Here is a 26458-nt window from a genome sequence, read left to right as displayed (position 1 = left end):
CCAAACTTAAATATATATTTCCACTTATACTCTATGAGTTCATGATTCTAGAGATGTAATCAGCATGCATGAGCTTCGGAACATGACATTTTAATCAGTCTGTATAAATATTATTTTCTAATTATTTTAGGTTATATGCAAACCATCAGACTACATTAATTTCTAAAGGCTTAAGTAGAAAAGATTTTTAATAAAAGAAATTCTATAATATTAATTTGAGAAATATTAATTATGGTACTTGGTAATAAAGTATAAATCATAGATAATTTATATATTACATTACTTTTTTCTTTAATTAAAGTATATTGGGGTGACAATTATTAACAAAGTTACATAGATTCCAGGTGTACAATTCTGTAATATATCATCTATATATCACATTGTGTCTTCACCACCCAGAGTCAGTTCTCTTCATTTGACAAGATACAACATCCATTTATGATTAAAACAATTAATGAAATGGGTATCAGAAGGAAAATACCTGAACATAATGAAGGCCATATATGACAAACCCTCAGCTAATCTCATAATTAACGGTGAAAAACTGAAGACCTTTGCTCTACGTTCAGGAACACAACAGGGCTGTCCCCTATCACCTCTGCTTTTCAAAATAGTATTGGAAATTCTACCCAGAGCAATCAGGCAAGAGAAAAGAATAAAAGGCATCCACATAGGGAATAAAGAAGTTAAATTGTCACTTTCTGCAGATGACATGATGCTATAAATAGAAAACCCTAAAGATTCCACCAAAAAGCTAATAGAAACAATAAATGAATACAGTAAAGTTGCCGGCTACAAAATCAGTGTATGAAAGTCCATTGCATTCCTATTATTAACAATGAAATCTCAGAAAAAGAAATAAAAAAACAAACAAACAAACAAAAAAAACCAATTCCGTCTGCAATTGCAACTAAAAGAATAAAATACCTAGGAATAAACTTAACCAAGGATGTGAAAGACCTATATGCTGAAAACTATAAGACATTTTTAAAAGAAATTGAAGAAGACGCAAAGAAATGGAAAGACATTCCGTGTTCATGGGTTGGAAGAATCAACATAGTTAAAATGGCCATATTACCCAAAGCAATATATAGATTTAATGCAATCCCCATAAAAATTCCAATGGCTTTTTTTTTTTTAAGAAATACAACCAAAAAATCATCAGATTTGTATGGAACCACAAAAAAACCAGAATAGCCTAAGCAATTCTAAGAAAAAAGAACAATGCTGGAGGTATCACATTCCCTGACTTTAGCTTGTAATATAGGACAATAATAATCAAAGCAGCATGGTATTGACAGAAAAACAGACACACAGACCAGTGGAATAGAACAGAGTACCCAGAAATAAACCCACATAAATATGGACAGATAATTTTTGACAAAGAAGCCAAAAACATACAATGGAGAAAAAGCAGCCTCTTCAATAACTGGTGCTGGGAGAATTGGAAAGCCACGTGCAAAAGAATGAAACTGGACTGCACCAAAATTAATTCAAAGTGGATCAAAGACCTAAACACAAGACCTGAAACAATAAACTTCATAGACGAAAACATAGGTAATAAACTTATGATCTTGGGTTCAAAGAGCATTTTATGAATTTGACTCCAAAGGTAAGGGAAATAAAAGCTAAAATAAATGAATGGGACTATATCAAACTAAAAAGTTTCTGCACAGCAAAAGAAACCATTACCATTACTTTTACCTAGACCTAGACCATCCACATTCATATGATTTCTATTTTACCTCTGTGAGTTCTCCACTTCTTTTCTCCTGCTACTTCAAGCTAGTCCTCATCACTTGTTCTTTTAATGACATCAGTCTCTACCCAGCCCCACCCCCATATAACGGCATACACATCATTAGTTTTAACACCATTATCCAAGTCCCAAGAGATGGAACTTCTTTCTAGCACCTCAGCTCTCCCCGTCACCCCCAAGTTCATGAGTGAATGTCCTGAGCTCTCTTTTCTGTTTCTCTTTCTCCCCACATAGAAATGATTCTGGGGCAGATGGACTGCTCTCATGGGAAAGAAGAGGGAAAATTATGGGACACACCTTATGGTTATGGAACAATTACCATCCTTTAGGGTGGGAGAATTAGGGATGCAACATGGAGGGAAAGAGGGCACTACACGGTCCCTAATGCAAATCCTGACCTGGTTTAAGGGAGTTCAAATCAGAATATTTTTCCTAAGCTGAAAATTGGGAGGACAGAAAAGGGGGTGAGAAGGATAGAGCATGATAGTAAAGAATGAACAAGGAGGAAAACAGTGAGCTTATATGGAGCATTCCAGGTACCTATAAGTGTAACTTATAGACACAATCTATACCTCACAGCCTTGCTGTGAGAGAGGTATTTATATTGTCATTTTCCAAACGAGAATGATGTTTATAGGGAAGAACTAGCACCGACTCACACAGCTTGTGAAGGAGCATAAATCTGAAGTCAGGACTGTCTGAGTTCTGGGCTTTTCCTTCTCTATAAAGTACAGAATTGGGAGGAGGCACCTATAATAGCACAGACTTGAGCATTGAGAGGGTAAGCTTGGGATCATGTGGTGCTTGCTGGAAGAAGCTGGGACACTAAGACACACCATAGCCACTCCAAATACGGGCTTGGGCTAGCCTCTGGCTGGCACTCCCCAGGAAACCGGTGCCATCCACAGGAGAGACATGGGACGCACCCTCTATTATCAGCAGTACCCTGCTTACTCTTACGGAACCAACACAGGTTTGCTTTCAGAGCTTACACTGGCACTGAGTGCACTTTGATTTCAGAGGCATCAAGAAAGCCTTCTTGCTCTCCAAAATTGCTTCTCAAATTTTTAGCAGTGACTTGAAATATCTTTAAGAGGGACCAGTTTTCAATTCTACCATTAGAAGGTTGTCTTCACAAGCAAATTATTGGAGAAATAAAATCTCAAACTACAGCATATGAAGTATTGTAAAACATGGCATATAAATGACTAAGGGACATGTTCAGATGAAAAGGAGTTTGAAGGCATTAGGATTTCAAACTGGGATTCAAACTAGCAGTATGCAAAATTTTCTAAGAGCTACCCAAGCAAAAACATTTTTAAGGGAATCAGTATTTATATCTTAAATTCCATATGCATTTCATCCCTAAAACTAATAGCCTTGAGAACTTGCCTTCTACTTTTCAAAATAAAGGCACGTCTTGCATCCCAATCTTACCATGGTATTATATATTGCATAGGGTATAAAGACCTCCAGTATGCCAAACAATTGAGTAATTGGGAATATTCGCAGGTAGAGAGAATAAGGGACTGTAATGACAGGGTAACAAATCTTTGTTCAAATCGGGTGGTTTACAATTCTTTGCTTTCACCAAAATTGAAGGAGGACCTAATATGCCAGCTGATGGGTCACTAAACATAAATTTTGATGATAGAACACTGTGATTTTTGGCATACAGTTTGGAAGTTGTGCAAAGAGTTGAGGGACACTGCTACAATATAACTCCATGTATTCCTATCTACTTCTTTATGGATTAGAAGAATCTCATTTCTATTTGAATCTATTATTAGTGACAGAAATAAAATTGATTTTATCCTGTCTTATATCACCAGTAACATTCAAGTATGCTAAATGAGTTAACCAAGGGGAAGGACAACCCCATGTCACCTATTAAACAATGTATTTCCAATAAAAATTCAGTCTTTATAGTAAATAATTATCAAATTTGCAATATATTTGGGTTCTTTAAACAAATCATGTACTAATCATAATGAACGTACAGACAATTTCATCTAAAACAAATTTAACACTTAAATCTCTATGGTCATAAGAAATAAAAATTATTTGCATATTTTTATTAAAGAGAAGTATGGAATGATCAATAAAAACTTTTATGCACACACTGCATTGTGTTTGAGTAAAAAATCTATGGAGGAAATGGTGTAGAAATACAAGCTAAAATAGGAAAAAAAGGAACACTGTAAATATTCCCTATTATTAAAGAAGGACTTGTTCTCATATTTTGTCAATGGATAATGTTGGGTAAGAAGTTATTACAGTGTTTGCATTGCATTGGATCACTTTAAGTCATCTGTTTTACTTAAAGTTACCAAATATTTATATTATACCCAGACATAATGTATTTTCCCACTATTTAATTTTGTGATAAAAATTTTAGATACTAACTTAAAATATGTTACATATTATATATGATATATGTATATATAATAAAATACATACGTATATAAAAGGTCTTTTAGGGCTATGCTAACAAAAATTTGAAGATCAGTGCACTAAGGCATAGGAGGATGGTGATTCCGTCATCAAGAAGGGAACTCTAGCAGGGGAGGATGATGGAGGCTGAGAATGAGGAAGACCAAAGGACAGGATACTAAGAGTTGGAGTTGCAGACCGATGAATGGAACCCTCCACATATTTCTCCTGGGTGCTTCTGCAGTTATGTATTTCACTTCACTTTTACCTAAGGCCAGTGAGAGCTTGCCAAAAGACACTTGCATCTCATATAAAGGTCTAGAGTTAAGACACAGTTGTCCCATTCATTGATTTTGTGATTTTAGGCAAGTCATGTAATATCATTAAACCTTATATTTTTATCTTTAGAATAAGAATACTAATATCTGTCCTAACTCCTTCATGAGGCTCCTGTAAGACAGGCAAGATGTAATATATACAAAACAATTTTTGATAATTGTTACACAACTTTAAGCTGGTATTATGTTATGCTTATTTTTCCACATGGTAAATATTGTATTCCAGGACATTAAGTATCTTTACTAGTTTAAGTGACTTTTATAAAGTAAGACTTAAGTTTAATAAACAGGAAAGAATAATACCTAGGGCAAAATTAAAGATATTTAAAAATATTTTTAACGGGCACATGCTTTACCTAACAGCATTCCATCAAATTCTCTCCTAAAGACACCTTCTATTTGCATATATCCAGATGCTATGATTCATCTGTGTTAAATCTAACTAAAAATCCTGTGTTTTTTTCATTTTCTTAGGCAACACGCTCCCTGGCAAGGAAGCTGAACAACAGTCTTCACATTGTGATACCTTGTTCAACATTCAATCGATGAAAGACTAAAAAAAGGTCATCCTACTCTAGCTGCAAAGTGTTAGCTAATAGGAAAAAAAGAAAGTTTATATAGAAGACACAAACTTGAGGGTGTATGCACCACACCCAAGATCATTCCCAACTCCATCTTGCTGAATCTTGCACTCAGAAATTGCATGCACTGGTCACTTCTTCCACCTCTAGGCTCTTTGAAAGGCTCTAGGTCATCAAGAAATTACTAAATATTTTTCTGATCTTCCTTAATATCAGTAGATGTCATGTCTTTTATTTTCCTAACAGACCAAATACACCAAAAGATATGTAAACTCCTCTCAAAGTTCATCCTTTCTTCTGAGTGTCAAGTCACCCACAAACATGCACATGTCTCCTCTATCCTAAAAACAAACCAACAACGAAATCACCCCTTGACACACTTGTCCTTCTCAGCTATGCTTCCACATGCTCTTTCACTTGTGGCTAAACTGCTTGAAAGAACAGAATGTTCACAGCGTCTATCTATTCACCAGCCATCGCACTCTTTTATTTACTGCTGTCTGGTTTCACACTCACCACTCTACTCAAAATTATCTTTCAGAGATGACCAGCGGCCTCCCTAGTTGCCCAGTCCAAGGGCATTTTCCCTCCCTCTGCGGTTTTATTGCCACCTGGTTATCTGTTCTTTCTTAAACCTCCTCTGGTCCCTTTATTTCATCCATTATTTTCATATAGTTCTGTCAGGAATCTCTTTCACTTTCTCTCCCTTTTATTTTGTAGAAGTGTTTCTCAAATTTGTGCATCGTACTTACCTGGGGAGCTTTTAAGACCTTCCTGCGCTTTAGGCCCTACCTGCATAGGATCTGATTTAATCAAGCTGACAAAGGGCCCAGGCATCTATGTTTTTAAAGCTCCTCGGGTGATGCTACTGTGCAGCCAGGTTTTCCAACAACTGGCACACATGCGTTAGCTCGGTGATCTCATTCACTCTCATGGCTGTTAACTCAAATATGATGAATTTCAGTCCCATATTTTCAATTATTTTCTAGATAATTCCACCTGAATGCTCAACAAATATGCAAAGCATAGCAGTTGCTGAATTGATCTCAACATCTCCTCACATCAGTCCTCTCTCTCTAAATTTGTTCCTCTGGGTCTTCTTTTAATTAATGGAGTCATTTTTCTCCCATTCCTACACTCAAAGCTTATAGTAAAATCCTCACACCTCTCTTAAAAATCATTCCAGTAAGTAATGAATGGTACCTAAAATGTTTTTCAAATCTGGCCCCTCTTCTCTAGCCATACTCTTAAGTATTTTGATGCTATGTTAATTCCAACAATTCTCATTAACAATATTTTGTTTGCTTTTTGGCTCCAGAATTTGGCTTTATTTTGCAATACAGAAATCATTTGGAGCCATTTTGAGACAAATATCATTGAAATAGAGGCTCTGTAAGTCAATACCGCATTGCAGCTTGGTCCTTTAAAGAAACCACACTTGGGATACAAAAGAAGCTTCTACATTGACCTGCTTTATGACAGGTTTCCTTCCCCTTTGCTCTCATCAAAAAAGAAATCTTATAAACAATAACTGCAACAAAAAAGTTCTCCATTGTGTCGTTTCTAAGTTAAAATTCAAACTTCATAATGTGCCATATAAAACCGTTTACAAGCTATCCCCGATTATTACACTAGCTTCACTTTGAAAACTTAATCCTACTCTTTAGACATACTGAACTTCTGGAAGTTTCCTCAGCCTGTGACCATCATTAACTTGGCCACTCATAACTCATATTTTCTATGCACTCTACCCAGAATGCCTTTCTCCCTTTCTGTAGAGAGAATTGCACTCATTCTTCAATATTCACCTCAGGAGACACTTCTTTTCCGAAGCCCTTTTTGTTCCTGCTAAGCAGAGTTAGTGTTTTCTTTTCTGTGCAGCTCCAGCACTCTTCAAACCACTTATCATATTGTACTGTAATAATTTGTGTAAAGTTTGCAGACTCCTACTCTGGGAGCTCTTGAGAGCATGATTACACATATGTATATGATACATTCAATATGATACCTTTTGAATATCTCTGAATATGTACATATAATATCTGAATATATATCTGTTCACAGTCTCTAGCACAGAGCCCTAGCATAGATGTTCAAAATGTACTGATTGTCCATCCAAAGAATATTTGTTGAGTATATACTATGTGGCCTCACTATTCCTGGTACCTGGACTGCATCAATAAGCCAAACGGACAATGTCTATTCTCCAAGTAATTCTCAACAGAGAAGAAAGATAATATATAAACAAATAAACATAGTGGATAACTTCAGTGCTCCTAAGGGCTAGGAAAAATATAAATCAGCATTATATAGTGCTTTAGATCAGGAGTCAGAAAATATTTTTCTATGAAGAGTCATTTAGTAAATATTTCAGGTTTTGTGGGCCATATAGCCTCTAAACAGCTGCCATAAACAATGAGTAAATAAATGAGCATGGATGTGTTCCAATAAAACTTTCTGAAAAAATCAGGTGGTTGGCTATATTTGGCCTATAGGCTATAGTTTGCTGATTCTTGTTTTAGATGACGGGGAAGGCCTCTCTGAACAAGTGATTACACACTAAGACATGAATACCTAGAAAGAAACAAGTATGCTTAGCAGAGTGTTGTAGGTACAGGGAAGAGCAATTGCAAACGTTGTTGTTTGAGAAGCAGAAATAAAGCCTTCAGGGCTAAAGTGTGGTGAAAGAATGAATAAATGAATGAATGTATGAACAGAGGCATGAATGAGTAACTTTAACCATACAGAATATAAAAACTACTACCATAAGGAACAAGATTTTATAAAGAAGCATGCCGTTAATTGAGATCTGTAGATATATTCAAAGAGAAGAAGGAAAGACATGATTGCAAAGGAAAATAAAAGTCAGTGGGATCTACTCAAAATTAGTTCACCCATTAACTATCTATTGAACAGCTACTATGTACCAAGGATTATTTGTAGGTGCTAGGAATTAGATAAAATATTTAATAATTATGACTTTTTAAAAGTTTCAGACAACCACAATGTTGGATTCTGTTGATTCTTAGCAATGTATATATTTTGATTTCTAGAAGCTGAAACATTATTTCTCACAGAACGAAGAGCAGTACTTTGGTAAACCAAAAATATGTGATTTGGGGACATACAGAACATAACAATTAGTTTTATTTTAGAAAAATATTTAGTAAAAAGTTCTTAGACATCACCAAATAAAATGGTTAAAAATCATTGAAATATTCTTTTAAAAAAAGGCACTGTAATTGAGTTTAATTTCCATTGTAAAATTCTAAAATTTTCACATTTCATGAAGTGTAGAGAATAACAACACGCAACACAAATAAATGTGCTTATTTTTAGAAAATTGATGAGGTGATGTAACACTTTTAAAATAAATGACCTTTTCTAAAATGTATCTTTGTCTGGATATTATCTAACTAGTTCATGAAAATTAATCAAATAAGCCTACACGCAATTTGTATCATTTTAATGCACTAAATTTCAAAAATGTACAGTCAATTAAACGTTTTTTGGTTATAGGAAAAAAACAACAACAACAAAAAATACATGGGCTTTGGAGTTGGTCACATTTGGCTCTGTGTCCCAGCCCTCACAGGTGCAGTCGAGATTTCTAGCCTTCCTATATGAGGAGTGGTTCCCAGCTCTTGTAGTAGGAAGGTAAAATGTTTAGAAATCCGTCCAACAGTTAAGTTTTTCAGTTGTATTGGCACTCCAGTCTGGCACAGAGTTCTCAAAACACTAACATGATTTTATTAATGAAGACGAGTGATTCCCAATTTGATTATGTTTTAGGACTGGAGCATATTGGCCCCATATTGTGTGCTCCCAGCAAAGGTATATAAAACTGCCATCCCTTCCTGTGTGTCGTGTGATTTAAGGATCCATTTTTTTTATGGCTCCTAGATGCATGGTTTTATAGTTTTACTGTTACTGATATTTTATAAAATTCAGAACTATTGGCTATATATGTGCTGTCAGGGAAAGAGACATTTTGCAGCAAAACAGGGAGATCATTTTTCAATGGCTTAGGCTTCCATAACCTCATTTGAGCAGCTTCTCCAGCATTCAACAACCCTCAAGTTTCAAAAATTCTCTATTACCACTCCCTAAAAACTTTATTGGGCAGTTTGAATTTAATTTTTGATTCATATCATCAGCAAAGAGAGAAAAGTGGATTAACATTCCCAATGGATTATCCACTTATAGCCCATAATTAAATATAGGATAAATTATAATCCTCAATTTAATCTTGATTTCCTATACTCATTTCCTCACCTTTACCTTCTCCACTCTGCTCTTTCCAATAAAGTGTCATAAAAAGCTGGACTACCTAAAACAGATTTCAAAAGTTATAATGTTAAGAGTATATACAGTGGGAGACCCATTTACACACGATCATTATTTTTCAAACATTATTTATCTCCAGTAATATCTTTTTATGGTTTACTACTAAAACTGTCTAAAACATAACTATGTTCATGGTTTAGTATTAAAAAATAAAATACAAATATTTGGGGCAGAATGATTTAATAATAAATCAACAACCATCTCTTTCTTATGGCCTCATCCTTCCTAACCCCTGGGCAAAAGGATGATTCTTGTATTGGGGCTTTCTAGGAATACCTGGCACTAGTATTAGCATGATAACTATTTCCAAATATATTACATGTCTGCTCTGAGTTGTTCCTTGTTTTGTTTTAGCAAATCCATGTCACAGTAAGAAAATGAATTTATAATCTGAAATTCCTGTCTTATTTTCTGATCAACAGTTTTTAAAGAAGAGTGACAATATATTTGGAGCCACAATAATATAGCCATTATAACAATGATGATATTTTACCTTTAAATGATGGAAGTACATAGCTGAGTATCATTAAGCATCAGGAAAATGAGCCGTATTTACTACAGTGTATATAACTAGACACTGTATAGTATATCAAATTCTGAACTAAACAAAAAGCTTTACCTAAAAAGTGCCTAGGATATGCTTTGACTATGTTCAAGAAGACTAATACATTGAGTTCATAAATCTCTTCTCCATACTGTCAGATCAACACAAGAGTAGAGGCATTACTATATTATGAAATAATTTGGCTACATCGCCGTTTGTCTAAAACCCTGCCAAGTGTGGACCTCAAGTGCCAATGAAACAACAATAGAAGCGATATCAAATTTTCCATTAATCAGAAAGCTCCAAAGTTAAGATACAAGGGAACATATAAGCAGAAATTGTAACAAATTATAAATCTGATGGTGAGTTACATATGTTTACAATACATGCAATATAATCCTAAAGGCCACATTCTGTGATTTCTTTCAGTGTGATCTTTCATATCAATAAAACTGAATTCTTTTTGAGAGTTTTAAATACTTCTGCTTAAAAACTTCTTTCCGTAGTTCAGGGTAAATAAGATTACCTTCATTTTACCAATAGGACTGTGTAATTTATTTACTTAAATGGAATGAAAGCCCACTTAAATTCTTTGTGGAAGTTCTTTAGAGATAGTTGGATGTTGGTCAGGAAACTGCTAGTAATGAGAGATGTTCAGCCCCCAAGTAGCTATTGGCAACCTTTGCCCTTCTGATACATGAACTTGTTAACCATATGATTGGTTAAGGAATCATCTAATCATGTATGTCAATAATAAACAGCAAAGCACCTTGCAGTTTTCTTTCCTATTCTACTCCCCTGTGAAAGACAGATGTGTTGTGTCTAATTATTCTCTGATTGGTATCGGGAGAAACATTAACATAATTGGCACATTTGTTCTAATTAACAGAGGGAAACTGCCACATGCCACCCAACATGAAAAGTGAGTCCAGCAACCCTTACCTAAAAAAATCCACATCTATCAAGAAAGGTTACTTTGTTAAACTCAAACTGAGGCCCTTCAAGTCAGAACACTGAGGTTGCAACTGACATGACAAGGTTGAGAAGAGTGTGCACATCTAAGAGAATGGAGATTCAGACTAGAATCATTGTATGCAGGTACATTAATCAAACAAATGGGAAAAGCAATTATGGGCAATTATCAAATGCATACTCAGCCAAGTCAAGCTTCTAGAAAAGAATTAGCTAGAAATTGGGAGTCTGCCAAGTTCTACTGACTGGTTTAGAAGCGACAAGTTTGAAGCTTTTCCTGTATTTGTTTTAACTTTGCCCTTTAGATCAGTGGTTCTCTCAAGTCTTGTGGCATTTTAGAATCACCTGGGGACCTATTAAAAATGTTGATAGCCAGGCTGCTCATCATACCTATTAAATCAGTACTTTTAAGGTGGGCTATAAGCATTAGTAGTTTCTAATGATTCCCAAGTGATCCCAATGTGCATCCTAGTGTGAGAATCAGTAATGCAGACTGGTTCTGACGATCTTGCTAAAACGCAGATTCTGATCAAGTGGCCTGGGGTGGGACTTCAGATTCTGCCTATTTAAGAATGTCCCAGATCATGTCAATATAGATAACCTATGCATCACACTTTGAACAGAAAGGCCTTGACAATTCTGACATCTGTAGCTACCGTGTTTCCCCGAAAATAAGATCCAGCCAGACCATCAGCTCTAATGCATCTTTTGGAGCAAAAATTAATATATGACCCAGTCTTATTTTACTATAATATAAGACCGGGTATAATATAATATAATATAATATAATATAATATAATATAATATAATATAATATAATATAATATAATATAATATAATACAATACAATATAATACCAGGTCTTATATTAATTTTTGCTCCAAAAGACTCATTAGAGCTAATGGTCCGGCTAGGTCTTATTTTCAGGGAAACACTGTAATAAGCCTTCTGTAGACTTTCAGCAGATAGGGTTTAGAGCCAATTGCTCCAGAGTTCAAAATCCCAGAATTATTTCCTTCTGAATTCTCACAATGCAAACAGGTCTTTTATCACCCCTCATAGGTACTTCCGATGACCAAGAAAGTCTTCATTATAGAATACAAATGAATGTCCGTTAACTGTGAAGGCTGTGGATAAAAAAATGTCTTAAAATATAAGAAGCAGAAGGCCATTTTTAAAAAGTATGCAAAGAACCCTGCCCCAACCAAGGCCACCATGTTCTCTCTTGTCAAGAATCAAAGCTACTTTGTTTCTGTAGCTATTCCCTTCTCAGATTTGCAATAAAATAAGGCACTCATTCACTTCGGTGTTGACTACCCTCCAATATACTTTTCACTTTTCAGTAGGTTTGTGAAAGCATGTGTATTTTTATGCTTTAAAAATGGTTGATCTTTAAAGAAGTTAAAATCATATCTTTAAATAATTGAAGAAAAAAAAAAAAAGCCAAAGGACCAAAAAAGCAAGTGGAAACTATAGTGACATTTTGCTCAGTTGTTGCAACTACTGCAAAGGAAAGGAATTTGCTAAGAAATGGAATTTGTTTTCCTGCTGTGAAACACTCCTTTAATTGCACATATGTTTGGCTCATTGCTTTTGAGCCAACTGAGTATATGCAGACCATATTGGAGAGGTGAACTTGTCTTGAAATCTGAAAACTTCCATTTCTAAAGCTTAAAAAGTTTGACTATGAGGAGATAAAACCATGTAGACAAATGAACTAATAGTGTTAACTACTCCCAAAAAAGCTACAAATAGAATGACTATATCTAATACCTTCCATGGGAGCAAAATGGCACTGAAATGTCCTTAAAATGTTCAATTTTCCAGGTCAAAAGGACTATGAATTGTCTAGTCCATGGATAAGTTCCTGACCAGTCTTTACAATAAACTTGCCTTTCAGGAGAAGTAACTATCAGCATATTTCTTCTTATTTCCCAATTAAGTGTGTTGTGGACTCTTATTAAGTCTGACCACCTTTAGAAAACACTGGCTTTTTGCTCTCTGCGACTGCTATTTTTCATCTACAAAGAGTTTACAGTAAATAGTGACTATAGGCCCTGGAGAATCATTGAAAGAAATTCCAAAGCAAGACAACTTATGGAAGAAACAGATACACTTTTTTTCAAGAACTAAGGGCTGCGCAAATAAAAGACCCTCCTCCCTGAGATGATGGACCAGGCTAGGTAATTGCCTGTTGCTGAAGCATCCAACAGAGAGAGAGAGAGAGAGAGAGAGAGAGAGAGAGAGAGAGAGGGAGGGAGGGAGGGAGGGAGGGAGGGAGGGAGAGAGAGAGAGAGAGAGAGAGAGAGAGAGAGAGAAAGAGAGAGAGAGATTGCATGTGAAAACAGGTGAGATCTACTAACTACTTATTGAAGGTCATCTAAGAAAAACTTAACTCTAGTGGACATTTGCAAGGAAGATTTCACCTTCTTTTGGAATGACCAAATATTTTCTGTATGTTATTTATTTAATAAAATCAAATTTAAAAACCACGTTCAGAATTTTTTCTTCCACAGAATTAAAACATGTCCTGTATTCCTCCACCTTTCTCCACCATCTCTGATATCCCTGTTTCCACTCCTACATTTCAAAAATACATTTTTCATATAGCATCAAGAATGATCTTCAAAAGCCATGGCATTCTTACTTAAAAACTCCAATGACTTTTCAAGCACTCAGAAACAGCTCCAAACACATTACTATGTCTAGAAGTCCCCAAGGTCATCCTCCCGACTCTGACTGAAGGTATTCCTGCCCTCCACGGCTCACTATGTCTCAGAGACACTAGCCCCCCTTTCAGTTAGTAACCAGGTCAGCTCCTTCTGAGGGTATTCTGCTCCCCCTGCCTGGAATTTCCTGACCTAGATCTTTTCAAGTCTGGCTCTTTCCTGTCATTCAGATCGCAGCTCAAATATTACCTCCTCAGAGAGATTTTCCTTGAACTTTAAAGTGACTCCCAATCCCTAGCAACCATCAACCTCTCAGATATTACCTGGTCTTATTTCCTTTAACGTGTAGTGATTTGACAATATCTTGCTCATTTACTTCTGTTCTTATTTAGTGTTAGCTTTGTTTTATTATACTCTAGGGACTTTGACTGATGCATCTCCTGCAACTAAAAGAGCATCTGGCACACAGTGAGTGGACAATAAATATTTCTTGACTAAATGAATTAATGATTAAAACCTGCATTTTGTACTATAGGCTCTTAGAAACCACTATGTATGTGCAGAAGTTAAGACACAAATCTATTATAAGTCAGATAAGGTTTATTATTTTTTATTGCTTTTTAAATTTGATGTTGATATTGTTTAATTTTATTATTATTTTTAATTTGACTTACTCGGTTATCTGAGCTTGTGGTGATCTCTGGGTATTTTATCTATGAAGGGCAGATAATGGCAGAAAAACACATGGGGTTACCATCATAAAGAGGTGACATTGCAAATATCAGTTGAATAAATACAAACCTTGCAAGTTTACTACTAGTCAGGGAACCTAATACTTGTGCAAAGCTGTTTGCCAGGCTGATAATCATCTCATGATCATAACTCTTGTTGCTAGACACATGCTAGAAGAAAATTTCCACAGACATTACTTGGCACTGAAAGCAATGGCTCCCTCCAAATTAGTCTTCAAACCCTTCTTTTCTCTCAAACCTCTTTTGTCTGCAAAGAATATAAAGACAGCTTGGGAGACAATGCACCTGCACGGAAATCCATCGACATGAAGTTCCAGTGAGAAGGGAATGGCAGCGAAACTTGCATGCATCTCACGAAACAAAGTGTTCAGTGGCCATATTAATAATCAATTAGATGGAGAGCCACCTGATGCTGCTCATTTGGCTGAGCCTCCAGCGGCCAGCAGCTTTTGGCTCTGGCAGGATGAGCTTAAAACAATCTGTTCCCTGTTTATCAAGACTAAACTCAGCAAAAGAATCTATTCTTTTGCATGACATCCCATATTTTCCCATTCGCTAATGAAAGATGCAAATGTTAATAAATAAGATGACAGTTTTGAAGCGCAACTAGGTCAATAAGTTGAACACTGTGCCCTGTTTCTCCAATTAAACTCCTATGAGAAATAGCTCATTTATAATTAGAGGAGCAATTATCCCCTTGTTAAAGGTGAAATAAATCACGGGTTTTAGTGAAAAATTCAGTTTGGTTCCTTTTGCCCTGCCAACAGATATTTTCTCCATTGATGTTTTGATCCCAGTACTCTCCGAAAGAGATAATCTAATGAAATAAAGCATCTCTGAGTATATTTCTGGCTCAACATGTGACAGCAACAGTTTCTAGGCATAAACTAAAATGAGCAAAGAGGGATTCATTTCATAGAGTGCTGCTATTATGCCAGTGGAGCAGCCCAGCACCATTCATGGGTGTATTAATTTTTAGGCTTCTTTAGGGAGATGGGGAGATTTTTGTTGAAGGGGATGCAAGTGCCTTGCCAGAAATGGAAGAAAATAATTATATTTTTGACTTGATCCTAGCAAAAGAGTTATTAAAATACTGAGCAATACTATTTTAGAGTATTTCTTGGGATTCTTTTTCTTTTTTTCATCTAGTCTTTTAATTTTGATGATTATTATGAACCCGTCCTATAGTCTTCCAACTAAAATAACCCTCAATGGCCTTTTATTCCAGGTCCTAGTGGGTTTGAACCCTGATGACTGATAGGTTCCTCACCCCACACTGAGTGCTTTCAGGAGGGTTGCATCTTCAGAGGTGACAAATATACTTTTCTCTGGAAAATAAGATTTCTTGAGGTACAGCCTCTGTGTCACATCCAACAGGGACTGTTTTTATTTAATTTAGTTAAATATACTTAGGGAATCTACTAAGGAAACTACAGCCTGCTGGTGTTAGAGATAAACACACACACACAAAACCCTTTTGGCTCCTATTTTATGAATCTAGTGAGAGAGGCAGAGGAGTAAACAGATTCATTTGAACACAAGTAATAGTCAGAGCTATACAAAGTCTTGTTACATAGAAGCTGACATTCAGCCAGTCACACTGGTTCCTCCAGACCAGGTGTTGCATACTGAACAGTTCTGTATCTGCTACTAAATAACTGAGTGCCTGTTACTCCCATATGTCGGCTGGCCCCCTGGGATCCCTGGGCCACCCTATCATTCAGCAGGCAGAGTTTATACCTGTTACAGCACAAGGTCCTCAGACTCTGCCTCTGTGCTGAGGAAGCTGTGTGGTTGTTAAATATTTTAAATAAAGGAAATAGATACAAAAAAAGGGCTTGACAAGGAGATGAGAGGAGGAGGTGGTGGAGCCTAGAGCTCTGAAACCATTGTGCCTCTTACCAGGGTGCCCACAACATAGTTTGTTTTTTAACCAATGAATATTGAGAGGAGTTCTTAGTCAAACTTGTCACCACCTGGAGAGATGGAGTATAAGCAATCCTGGATTGGCTTCTTTCCTCCTCTGAAGCTTTCTTTGTTCCTCTCTTTCCTTGGGCTCTGAAAAGGTGAACTACCTACGGTAGCTTCAGCCCAGATTGCTCTTTGGGAGAAAATATGAGGGTTGGTCCAATGTCTTGGGACCATGATAATGAAATGGAGAAGAGTAACTTTAGAAATTAGAGAAAGGACAGCAGCACATCATGACTTACTGTAGATATTACATTAACAAATCATTTGTAAAGTAGATGTTTATATAAATAAGGGTATTTGTTTATTTTAAAGCTCACATTATCTTCATTTATAGCTTTTATGGACTCCAGCCAAAGCAATTGGCTAGAGAATACAGGAGGGCATCTTAGTGATTCTTTGAAGGACAGACACTTCATCGCTGCATACACTACAGTATGCATACACTACAGTACAGCCTAGCAGAACTGTAATGTGTTCAGTGACTGTTTTGCATTGAAGAGGTTGAATTCAGTCCTCTGTGAATCAATAGTACTAATAATTATAGTACTAATAATGGCTGATGTTTCTTGAGTGTTTTCTACATGTTCCAAGTGATTTGCATATAGCTTCTCAATTAAACTTCATAACTATGTTCTGGATGGGTAATGTCATTATTTTCACTTTGTAATTGAGGAACCGTAGGTCCAGAGAACTGAATACCTTACCCAAAGTCAGAGATTAAAATGGTGATGCTTGGGTTTAAATAAAGAGTTCTGCAAGGAAATTAGTTTAACATTCTATAGTGGAAACTAAAGCCAAAAGAGGGGAGAAAATTAAATGTTTTTTATTACCTCAGAAATGCCTATGACATTATTTGCACCAAATGAAACATCATTTGACTTAAAATTAGTAGAGGTCTTTAGAAAGTTACTGACTTACATGGACAGAAAAAAAAAATTTTTGCCTCCTGATAGTCTACAAAGAATGTACCTGACTACTTCTTCAATGGAGTTAGACATGTACTTATAAAACAAAGATCAATTGACTTAATCGGCCATATGTTCATTGAGCATTGACTATCCGAGTTCTTCAGAATCATTTGCCTTGGATAGAAAAGAAGCAGAAATCCTTGACACTGTGGCCTGATATCTTAAGGACTGATTTTATTTATAGTAAAACATAAAAGTTTTACCTGCTGGTTTCCCTTTAAGATCACTATTTCATTCTATGCTATTTTAATGCTTTTAGATTCTTCAAACAAATAGAGTATTCAATAATTAATGCTTTTATCATTAAATTAAAATAAGCCTATGATCCTTTAACTCACAAATTATATTTCATTCCCTTTTTTAATTTATCTGCCCCTCTTGAGCAAAAGACAGTTATAATGCATCGCGTTAAGGCATTCATTAGCTTTCCAATCTTGGGGATTTTAAGGGTATTGAAAAGAACACACATAGGAGTTCATTATCCTGCTTTCCAGCGTGTGGGTTTGATCTCTCTTCTGATTTAAAAAAAAGAAAGAGAGAACGAAAGAAAAGAAAACGCATTAAATATAGTTCTTTGAATGTAAATGGATATATGATTTTTTGAGCTTGTCAAGTGTTAATTGGACTTTTCTCTAGTGATGATACAAATAAAATTCACAGCCAATTAGTTTACAGTCATGACTCTTTATTCCTTGACAAAGTGTACCACTTTGTTGAGGAGACCGAAAAAATGAAGAAATCACTAGGCTCTTTCACTGAAAACCTTTGCAGGGATTAGCTTTGTAGGTTAAATGCAATCCCTATCAAAATCCCAATGGAATTTTTAAAAGAAATAAAACAAAAATCATCAGATTTGTATGGAATCACAAAAGACACAGAATAGCTACAACAATCCTAAGAAAAAAGAATAATGTTGAAGGTATCACACTCCCTGATTTAAGCTTGTACTACAGAGCAACAATAATCAAAACAGCATGGTATTGGCAGAAAAACAGACACACAGACCAATGGAATAGAACTGAAAATCCAGAAATAAACCCATGTAAATATGGACAGATAATTTTTGACAAAGGAGCTAAAAACATACAATGGAGAAAAGAAAGCTTCTTCAATAAATGGGCTGGGAAAATTGGAAAGCCACATGCAAAAGAATGCAACTAGACTGATATCTGTCACCATGTACCAAAATTAACTTAAAATGGATCAAAAACCTAAACATATGACCTGAAACAATAAACTATATAGAAGAAAGCATAGGTACTAAACTTATGTGCCTTGGGTTCAAAGAGGATTTTATGAATTTGACATCAAAAGCAAGGTATGTAAAAGCAAAAATAAATGAATGGGACTATATCAAACTAAAAAGCTTCTGCACAGCAAAAGAAACCATCAATAAAACAGAGACACCCACCCAACCGAATGGAAGAAGATATTTGTAAAGAATGCTTCTGATAAGGGTCTAATATCCAAAATATACAACTCAACAACAACAAAAACTAACAATCCAATTAAAAAATTGATAGAGGACATGAACAAAAACTTCTCCCAACAAGACATACAAATAGCCAACAGATATATGAAAAAATGTTGAATTTCACTAGTGATTAGGGACATGCAAATCAAAACCAGTGAGATATCACCTCACACCTGTTAGAATGGCTATCATCAACAAGAGAAGTAATAATAAGTGTTGGAGAGGCTGTGGAGAAAAAGGAACCCTCATACACTGTTGGTGGGAATGTAAATTGGTACAGCTTCTATGAAAAACAGTATGTAGGTTCCTCAATAATTTAAGAATGTAATTACCATATGACCCATAAATCTCTCTCTTGGGCATCTACCCAAAAAATCTGAAAGCATTTATCTGTAAAAATATATGTACTCCAATGTTCATTGCAGCATTTTTTATGGTGACCAAGACATAGAAACAACCAGAGTCCTTTGATAGATGATTGGATAAAGAAGATGCGGTATATATACACAATGCAATACTACTCTGCTATAAGAAAAAATTGAAATAGTTCCATTTGCGACAACATGGATGGATCTTGAGATTATTATGCTAAGCTAAATAAGTCAGACAGAAAAAGTTGAGAACCATATAAAGTCATGTGGGATATAAAACTGAAAGCAACAAAGGAACAAGACAAGCAAATGAAGAAACAAAAACCCACAGACACAGACAATAGTTTAGTGGTTATCAGAGGGTAAGCGGGGAGGGAGGTTGTAGAGGAGGGCAAAGGGGGTCAAATATATGGTGATGGAAGGAGAACTGACTCTGGATGAAGAACATATAATGCAATATATAGATAATGTATTATAGAATTGTACACTTGAAACCTATGTAGTTTTGTTGACCATTGTCACCCCAATAAATTTTAATGAAAAAAATATATCAAGTAAAAATGAGGCTGTGGACACCCATGTTACTCAGGATATGTTTTGGTCTTTAACATAATTTAATGAAAGAGTTTGCATTAGAATTTTAGAAATACAATTAAGGAGACAGATGCACTGCTGTAATAAGTGAAATGAAATATTGAATAGAGAAGAGTTGCCTCCTTTCTAATCACAATAATCATGTATGTCAGTGTTGGAAGAGAAGGTTTTGGTGTGGTTGGAAAAAACAGCTATAATCATGCAAAAATCTCTGACACAATGCTAGAAAGTGCCATGGAATGCCAGTTACAAGGCAAAAATATCTCTCTTTTTTTAAAGTAAAAAAGAAATTTCATTAACAGTGTCATTTTGCATCTTTTCATTGACACATGGAGATATAAATGGCTGTCACAGAAAAATGGAGTTATTTTGTAAGGGTACTACCTACATTTCTAACTAATTTATTATTATTAATTTGGAAAGAGCAATCAGAAGTTTAATTTTGTTGTCATGGGACCAGCTAACTGAGCTGACTCCCACCTTTGCTCGAACCTTCCAAAGATTGAAAAACTATGGAAATCCAATAGTAAGTGCATTGTTAGCTTTTAAACATTTTTTGGACAAGTTGTTAAGTCTATGTAATATTACTTTGTGATTTCTTAGATAGGGATGATTCAGGACTTATTTTTACAAAATATCTGCTGATCTATATACACTCCAAAATTGCAATGATTTAAAAAAGTGCCTCTTTCTGTATATGAAATAAAAAATAAAAATTCCTAAGTACTCAATGTAGTTTGGAGGTTAACAAGATCTACCAACAAATTGGCAGGTATGTCATTTGTCAAATTAAAATTTTTCTGGGCTTGTACGATACTGCATTAGCTAGATCACTAGTGTTTGATGCATATCAGAATTTCTCCTAATAATCATAAAAGGGTAATAGTTTTCAGAGTTTGAAGTTATTTTTTAACCAATGAAAGACACAGTATTAGATGATTTTCCTCACTGATACGCTCTAAAATGATGGGAGTATCTCAAGGAGAGCATGGCACTCTCTCGTGGTCCTGTACACCTATCCTCCACAGACAGACATTTTCAAAGAGCACTGTATTATATGGTGTTAATGAAAAATCTTCATATGAATCTGATTCAAAGTAATTCATTAGCAATCAATAGGATTTGTTTTAGCAAAAACAGAAAATGAAAATGAAGAGCTTGATGGAAAGCTTACAGGATAAAACTAATTGACACTTGTTATGCCTCAAACATGTTTTTATTCATGGTGTGCAAATGTGGTTTTTAGGTATATCCATGATGACATCATGGAACAAGAAACACGTATGTGGAGTTCACAGGCTCAATGATACGCACACACACACACACACACACACACACACATACGCAAACATTATCTCTTCTTACATTTTTTGCATATTATCAAGAATAATAAAGTTGATGGTGCATTATTAAGTCATACCATCTCTCTGTATGGTAAGTTCCAGATAAAATAAAGCAGAATTTCTGATTTCTTGAAAGAGAATGACAAAATCAAACAAAGCTGACTGTAGTTTTGTCCAGTGGGGCATTCTAATTGACTCCAAAGTCATTAATCAGTTCCCAATCAATCTATTTTGCCAGCAGCAGGCAGTTAGGACTCCATTACCAACCATTCATCATGCCATCCCCTAATTCACTGCACCATTAGCCATGGATTAGAACTCTGTTAGAATAACTAAGAGCCAGTTGCTAAATGCAAAAAAAATTTTGTTACTTACCTCGGCCACTGGGATCCCCTCAGGTGGTCGGCACTGGAGCAAGACTTCCTGTTCCAAGGACACTTCCTTTCCCAGGGGTTCCTGCTCAAATGTCTTCCGTAGATCTGGAAAGCATAGGTAATAAAATACATGAGAAAATAATTAACATTTATTTTTTATAGGAAGTGCAATAAAAGTTTTCTGGTTTAGTATTTTATGTGTTTTTTTTTGTATTTTTTTAAACCACATGTTAGTACTGTACCACAATCGGGGTGATTATATTCTATGTGGTGGAAATTATAAAATTCGGAGTCTATTAGCTATTTGTATTTTAATCTTCACTGAAATGCTTTGAAGAGCCTCATATTAACAATTAGTGAAATTCATTCCTTTTATTTCCTTAGTACTTCTTGATAATCAACTATGATGACCACTTTTTTCATCAAAAGAACCCCAACGGCATGATTCTGATAAACGCAGAGTTTCTTATGTACATAAAGGTTCTTCTCTCTTTACAATAGCTACAATTAAACTTGCAATCACTGAGATCTTTTGATCAATAACTGAAAAGCAAGTTTCCAATTCAGAATGTAAAACAGAATGCGGGAGTCCTAAAGAATGAATACAACCTATTGAGGTTATGCAAGGCAGGGGAAAGAGTAACTATTGGAATGAGCCCAGAAATCTCTCCCTATGTAATTATGTGGCTATTCTTCAATTAGAAGATTAAATGGTCATTTCTGCCCAAATATACCAAGTACCTAATTACATATTTATATATATAGTTGCCATAGCAGTATGCAGACTTTTAAAAAAATTATTATAGATGGACACAAAAATGTTAGAAACCAACTTGTTATTTTAAACACCAAACTTAAAAAAATAAATGATTCAGCCACAGAGCTTTGAACCAGCATTTTAAAAAAAGCACACCAAAATTTATTTCATTATTTCATACTGGTATAAAGTATTGGAATTTTATCCCGTTAATTTTAATAAAAAATTAACGCCTCCATCCTTTCATCTCATTTCCCTGATGAAAATTTAACTTAAAAGCACTATTTTATCCTATTGAACTAATGAGTAGAAACCCAAAAGCTCTGCAGATATACCCCTAATGTCTTTCAAAGAGCTATTAGAAAGCAGCACCTGGAAAAATGCACTGAGAAAAAATATTCATTGTTATATATGTATCATTTTGTTGAATTTCTTGGCAAAAGAAAGCCTTCAAGAGCTTAGGGATTGTGAGAAAATTATGGAGCTATGTGGGTCTGAGGTAAGACAAGAGATTCTCCAAATGGTGACAGAATTCCTGTCAGAAGGGCTCTTCTCATTTAATTGTTGAGAAATTGAATATATCGTAGAAATGAACTTTTAAAATGTACAGTTATTAAACTTGAAAGTTATCTAAACCAAATCCTTAATTTTTATATAAGGAACATGTTTACCAAATTACTTAAAGCCTCACAGCAAAATAATGGATGCTGCATTAGAACCTGACTCTTGACTTGATTTGACTCTTGATTTGATACATATTTTACTTCTCCACACATCTCTTTAACATCGCTTTTGGTTAATCTGTGTCCTTCCAACAGAAACATTAAAAAATTTCTACTCTTTCTCTTCTGATATGGTGGTTTCTCTGCTCTTGATCTGCATTAAGATAAAAATTTTTGGTAAAACACTAAATACTAATAAAGAAGAGTGGCAATGAATAAATTTTATGGAATGAGATGTTCTCAACAAAGTACATATACTTTGTGAAAAATATCTACTTTCTGAAAAACACCCATCTGATGTGAGGTAAAAGTGAAGACATAATGATTGGAATTAGTTCTCAAATTGAATAATATATTGACTCATTCCCAGTTAAATTCATCAGCATATCACAAAATAAAGACTGAGAATAAGAAAAAGTGAGGGACATATGTATCAAAATACTCAAAACAAATTCTTTTAACATTTGTTAATTACCTTCTTATGGTAGGCACTTTACGAGGTACTTAGAATGAAAATGTGGAAGATAGAGATTCAAGACGAGAAAGGTAAATTGAGATCTGATTATGAAAAGTCTTTCTGCCATGCTAAGGAATGGAAAACACTCAAAAGTTTTTCAGCAAAGGAGTGATATCAAATGTCATAATGCCCTCAGTGTGACAGATGGATTGATGTAGTGGTGAAGAAAAAGAAACTAGTTTGGGAATCATTTGAATAGACCAGGAGGGATGATTGGGCCCTGAACTCTGTTAGTGATAGTGGAGAGAAAGAGGAGAAAGCAAATTCTAGAAATAAATAGATCACATATTTGGGAAGACCTATGTATTTGGAAAGCGCCAGGAGGCAGGTTAATACTATATATTCTTAGCTACTGCAATTGTTAAATTGGTACCATAATTAAATGAAATACTAGTACCAAACTGGGCAGAAAAGTGAGGAGAAAGATAGTAATTTATTTCACTATATATTCACTTTGGTATGCCTGCAGGATATTCAAATGGAAAAGTCCAGTAGGTCTAGATCATGATTTCTCAACCTCAGCACTACTGACATGTGGAACTGGATAATTCTCTGTTGTGGGGTTGTCCTGCACATTGTAAGATGCTTAGCAGTATCCCTTGAGTCTACTTTCTAGGAACCAGTAGTACCCTTTCCAGCCATGAGCAAAGAAATGCCTCCAGACAATGTCAAATGTCTCCTGAGAGGAAAAATCACCCCAACTTGAGAATCACCGGGTCTAGAGTTTAGAAAAGAGATCCAGGTAGAAAATGTGTGCTTTGTCTTCTAGGAGACAGCCGAAGCACTGGAACTAGATGGTGTCACCAAGGGAAAGATTGCAGCATAAAAAAAGGACTACACCAATATTCATGAGGGAAAACTGCCAGCAAAAATGACACGGCGTGAACAATGAAGTAAGTGAAAAACCAGAAACAAGTCGTTGGAGGAGACAAGGGAACAAGGTTTTAAGAAGTTGGGAAGTCAACAGGACAAATTCAGTGAAGGAAGCAAAGGGGAGGTCAGTGGTTTGGAAAATATAGGAGTGAAGGGAGAGTAGAGGCCAAGCTGTGTTGAGGTTGCACAGGAATTGGGAAAATAACCACCATGGGAAGCTGCTATTCTTTTGCAAAATTTAATGGTAACAAAAGTCAGCAGCACCACTAAGGGGTGATGGGCTTGAATGAGGTGTATTATGATTCTTAGGATATGATATAGGTTGGGGCACAGTTTTCACATTCCTGCCACATTCTCTTATGAGGATCCTTGCTTCTTAATTGAGAATGGTGTCCACACATGAGAGGCATGTACTTCAAGAGACAGGTTTAACTGAACCTCATGGAATACCATATCATTATTTTGTTTTAATGGTTTGGCCTTAAACTCTGTAAATTTTATCTAATTTCTAAAGTGATCTTATGTTTAACCTTCCAGAAAGCAATACTTCTTCCTGAAAATTTCTTTTAATTCCTGCCATAAAACTCCTTTTCTAGCTTCCAGGTAGTGTAACAAGCATAGAATATATTGTGGTCGTCCAGCATAGCAGCTGCTCCTTTCAGTATGCCTCTGCATTACTCTGCAGGCAGAAAGTGGGTAAGGGTTTAAGCATATCCTCCATCATTTGGAGAGATGTGATAGAAGGCAGGCTGGATGCCTTGCAGGCAGAGAGGACACATGGGTGACAAATGAATAAGTATGAAAAACGGACACTTGTCAGCTAGGAATTAGATGTAAAACAGAATAGTTCAGAATAATGTGGGCAATTCCTGTCAGGAAAAAAGATGAATTTCTGCCCTTGGAAGACCTTTAGGATTCTCAATATCTGTTTCCTTTCCATTAGTTCTAAGGCTGCTACTAAAATAAGTATTAAAGTCTTTTCAATACAACATAGATTACTTTTGCAAAGTCAACTTGGCCTACCTCTGCTTTAGTCATTGATTCCACCAATAAAAAGGAAAATCAGCTTCATTATATGCATGCATTCAGAGAGATGTTTACTTAAGAATATGAATATTGGCTTACTAAATCCATAAAAAGAAATCCAATTAGCAGAGGTAGAATCAGACCTGAAATTATATGGGTTTCTGTTTACCATTCACACAGTAATCAAAGAAAGGCTTTTAGAACACAAGCATGTGTGGGTGCAAACAACATCACAGCTTTTATTAGAGAATTTTGATTCTTTCAATGATTTTTGTCCACAATAATAATCCTACAGTTACAAATTATTTATGATGTGCCATACCCTAATTCCTGGCATTCGACAAATATGAACTTAGCTTTTTGACAATGTGGTAAAAAGGAAAGAAGGCTAATGGACTTCAATGACTTTGTGGCCTTCACCGTCCTCATTTGTAAAGTAAAAGTAAATGACCGGATGCTTTTGAGTGTCTCTTCTGTTGTAAGGGCCCGTGACTGAATAGACTAACATTTTAAATATGCATTTTAGGCAAAGAAAAGCTTATCCTTTATCAAATAAGATACTTCTTGGTTGTGATAAAACTTTGAGAAGATATACCAATTATCAGTGTCCAAAAGAAATAGCAGAAGAAATTATTTTACAATAACCTGGGAGTTGATACATCTTTGAAGAGACCAGCTTCCGATTTTCCCCTCAGGACAATTTTCATGGAACTTTTGAACACTTGGACAGACAGGTATGGGTAAGAGTTAGAAAACAGGAGAAAGGTAGGTTTCATAAGATTCAGTGTTAAAAATATCAGAAAATTCTTCCTATAAATCCAAGGAAGCAATCACTAAAGCAGATGAAAATTAAAGCTTGGGTGATTGTAAATGCATTGGAAATTACTTTTAGAAAACTAATTTTCTGTCTCCATGGAGAGACGGGGAGGGAAATGCCTATCCAAAACAGTATGCAAGAAAGCCCATCATGTCAATATGCGTTACAAAAGGGGCAGAAAATTATGTCTGCCCCCATCCCTCCCAGTGACACCCCTCCAGAAGCTTTGCCTGACACCATAGGAAACGGTGAGTGT

General features: G+C 35.5%; 1 protein-coding gene across 2 annotated transcripts in view; it reads right to left on the bottom strand.

Annotated features, from left to right (window-relative positions):
• UNC5C (unc-5 netrin receptor C) overlaps positions 1–26458 on the bottom strand; it is a 368160-nt gene that overhangs the window by 84827 nt on the left and 256875 nt on the right. For both annotated transcript variants that reach the window (XM_019741124.2, XM_019741125.2), the window contains exon 4: positions 21492–21595. In XM_019741124.2, coding sequence (XP_019596683.1) covers positions 21492–21595 — 104 coding nt within the window. The remainder of the gene's footprint in view (positions 1–21491; positions 21596–26458) is intronic.

This window comes from Rhinolophus sinicus, linkage group LG02 (genome assembly GCF_036562045.2).
Source record: "Rhinolophus sinicus isolate RSC01 linkage group LG02, ASM3656204v1, whole genome shotgun sequence".
NCBI lineage: Eukaryota > Metazoa > Chordata > Mammalia > Chiroptera > Rhinolophidae > Rhinolophus > Rhinolophus sinicus.
Note: the sequence above shows the minus strand (reverse complement) of the source record. Positions and strands in the feature narration are given on the sequence as shown.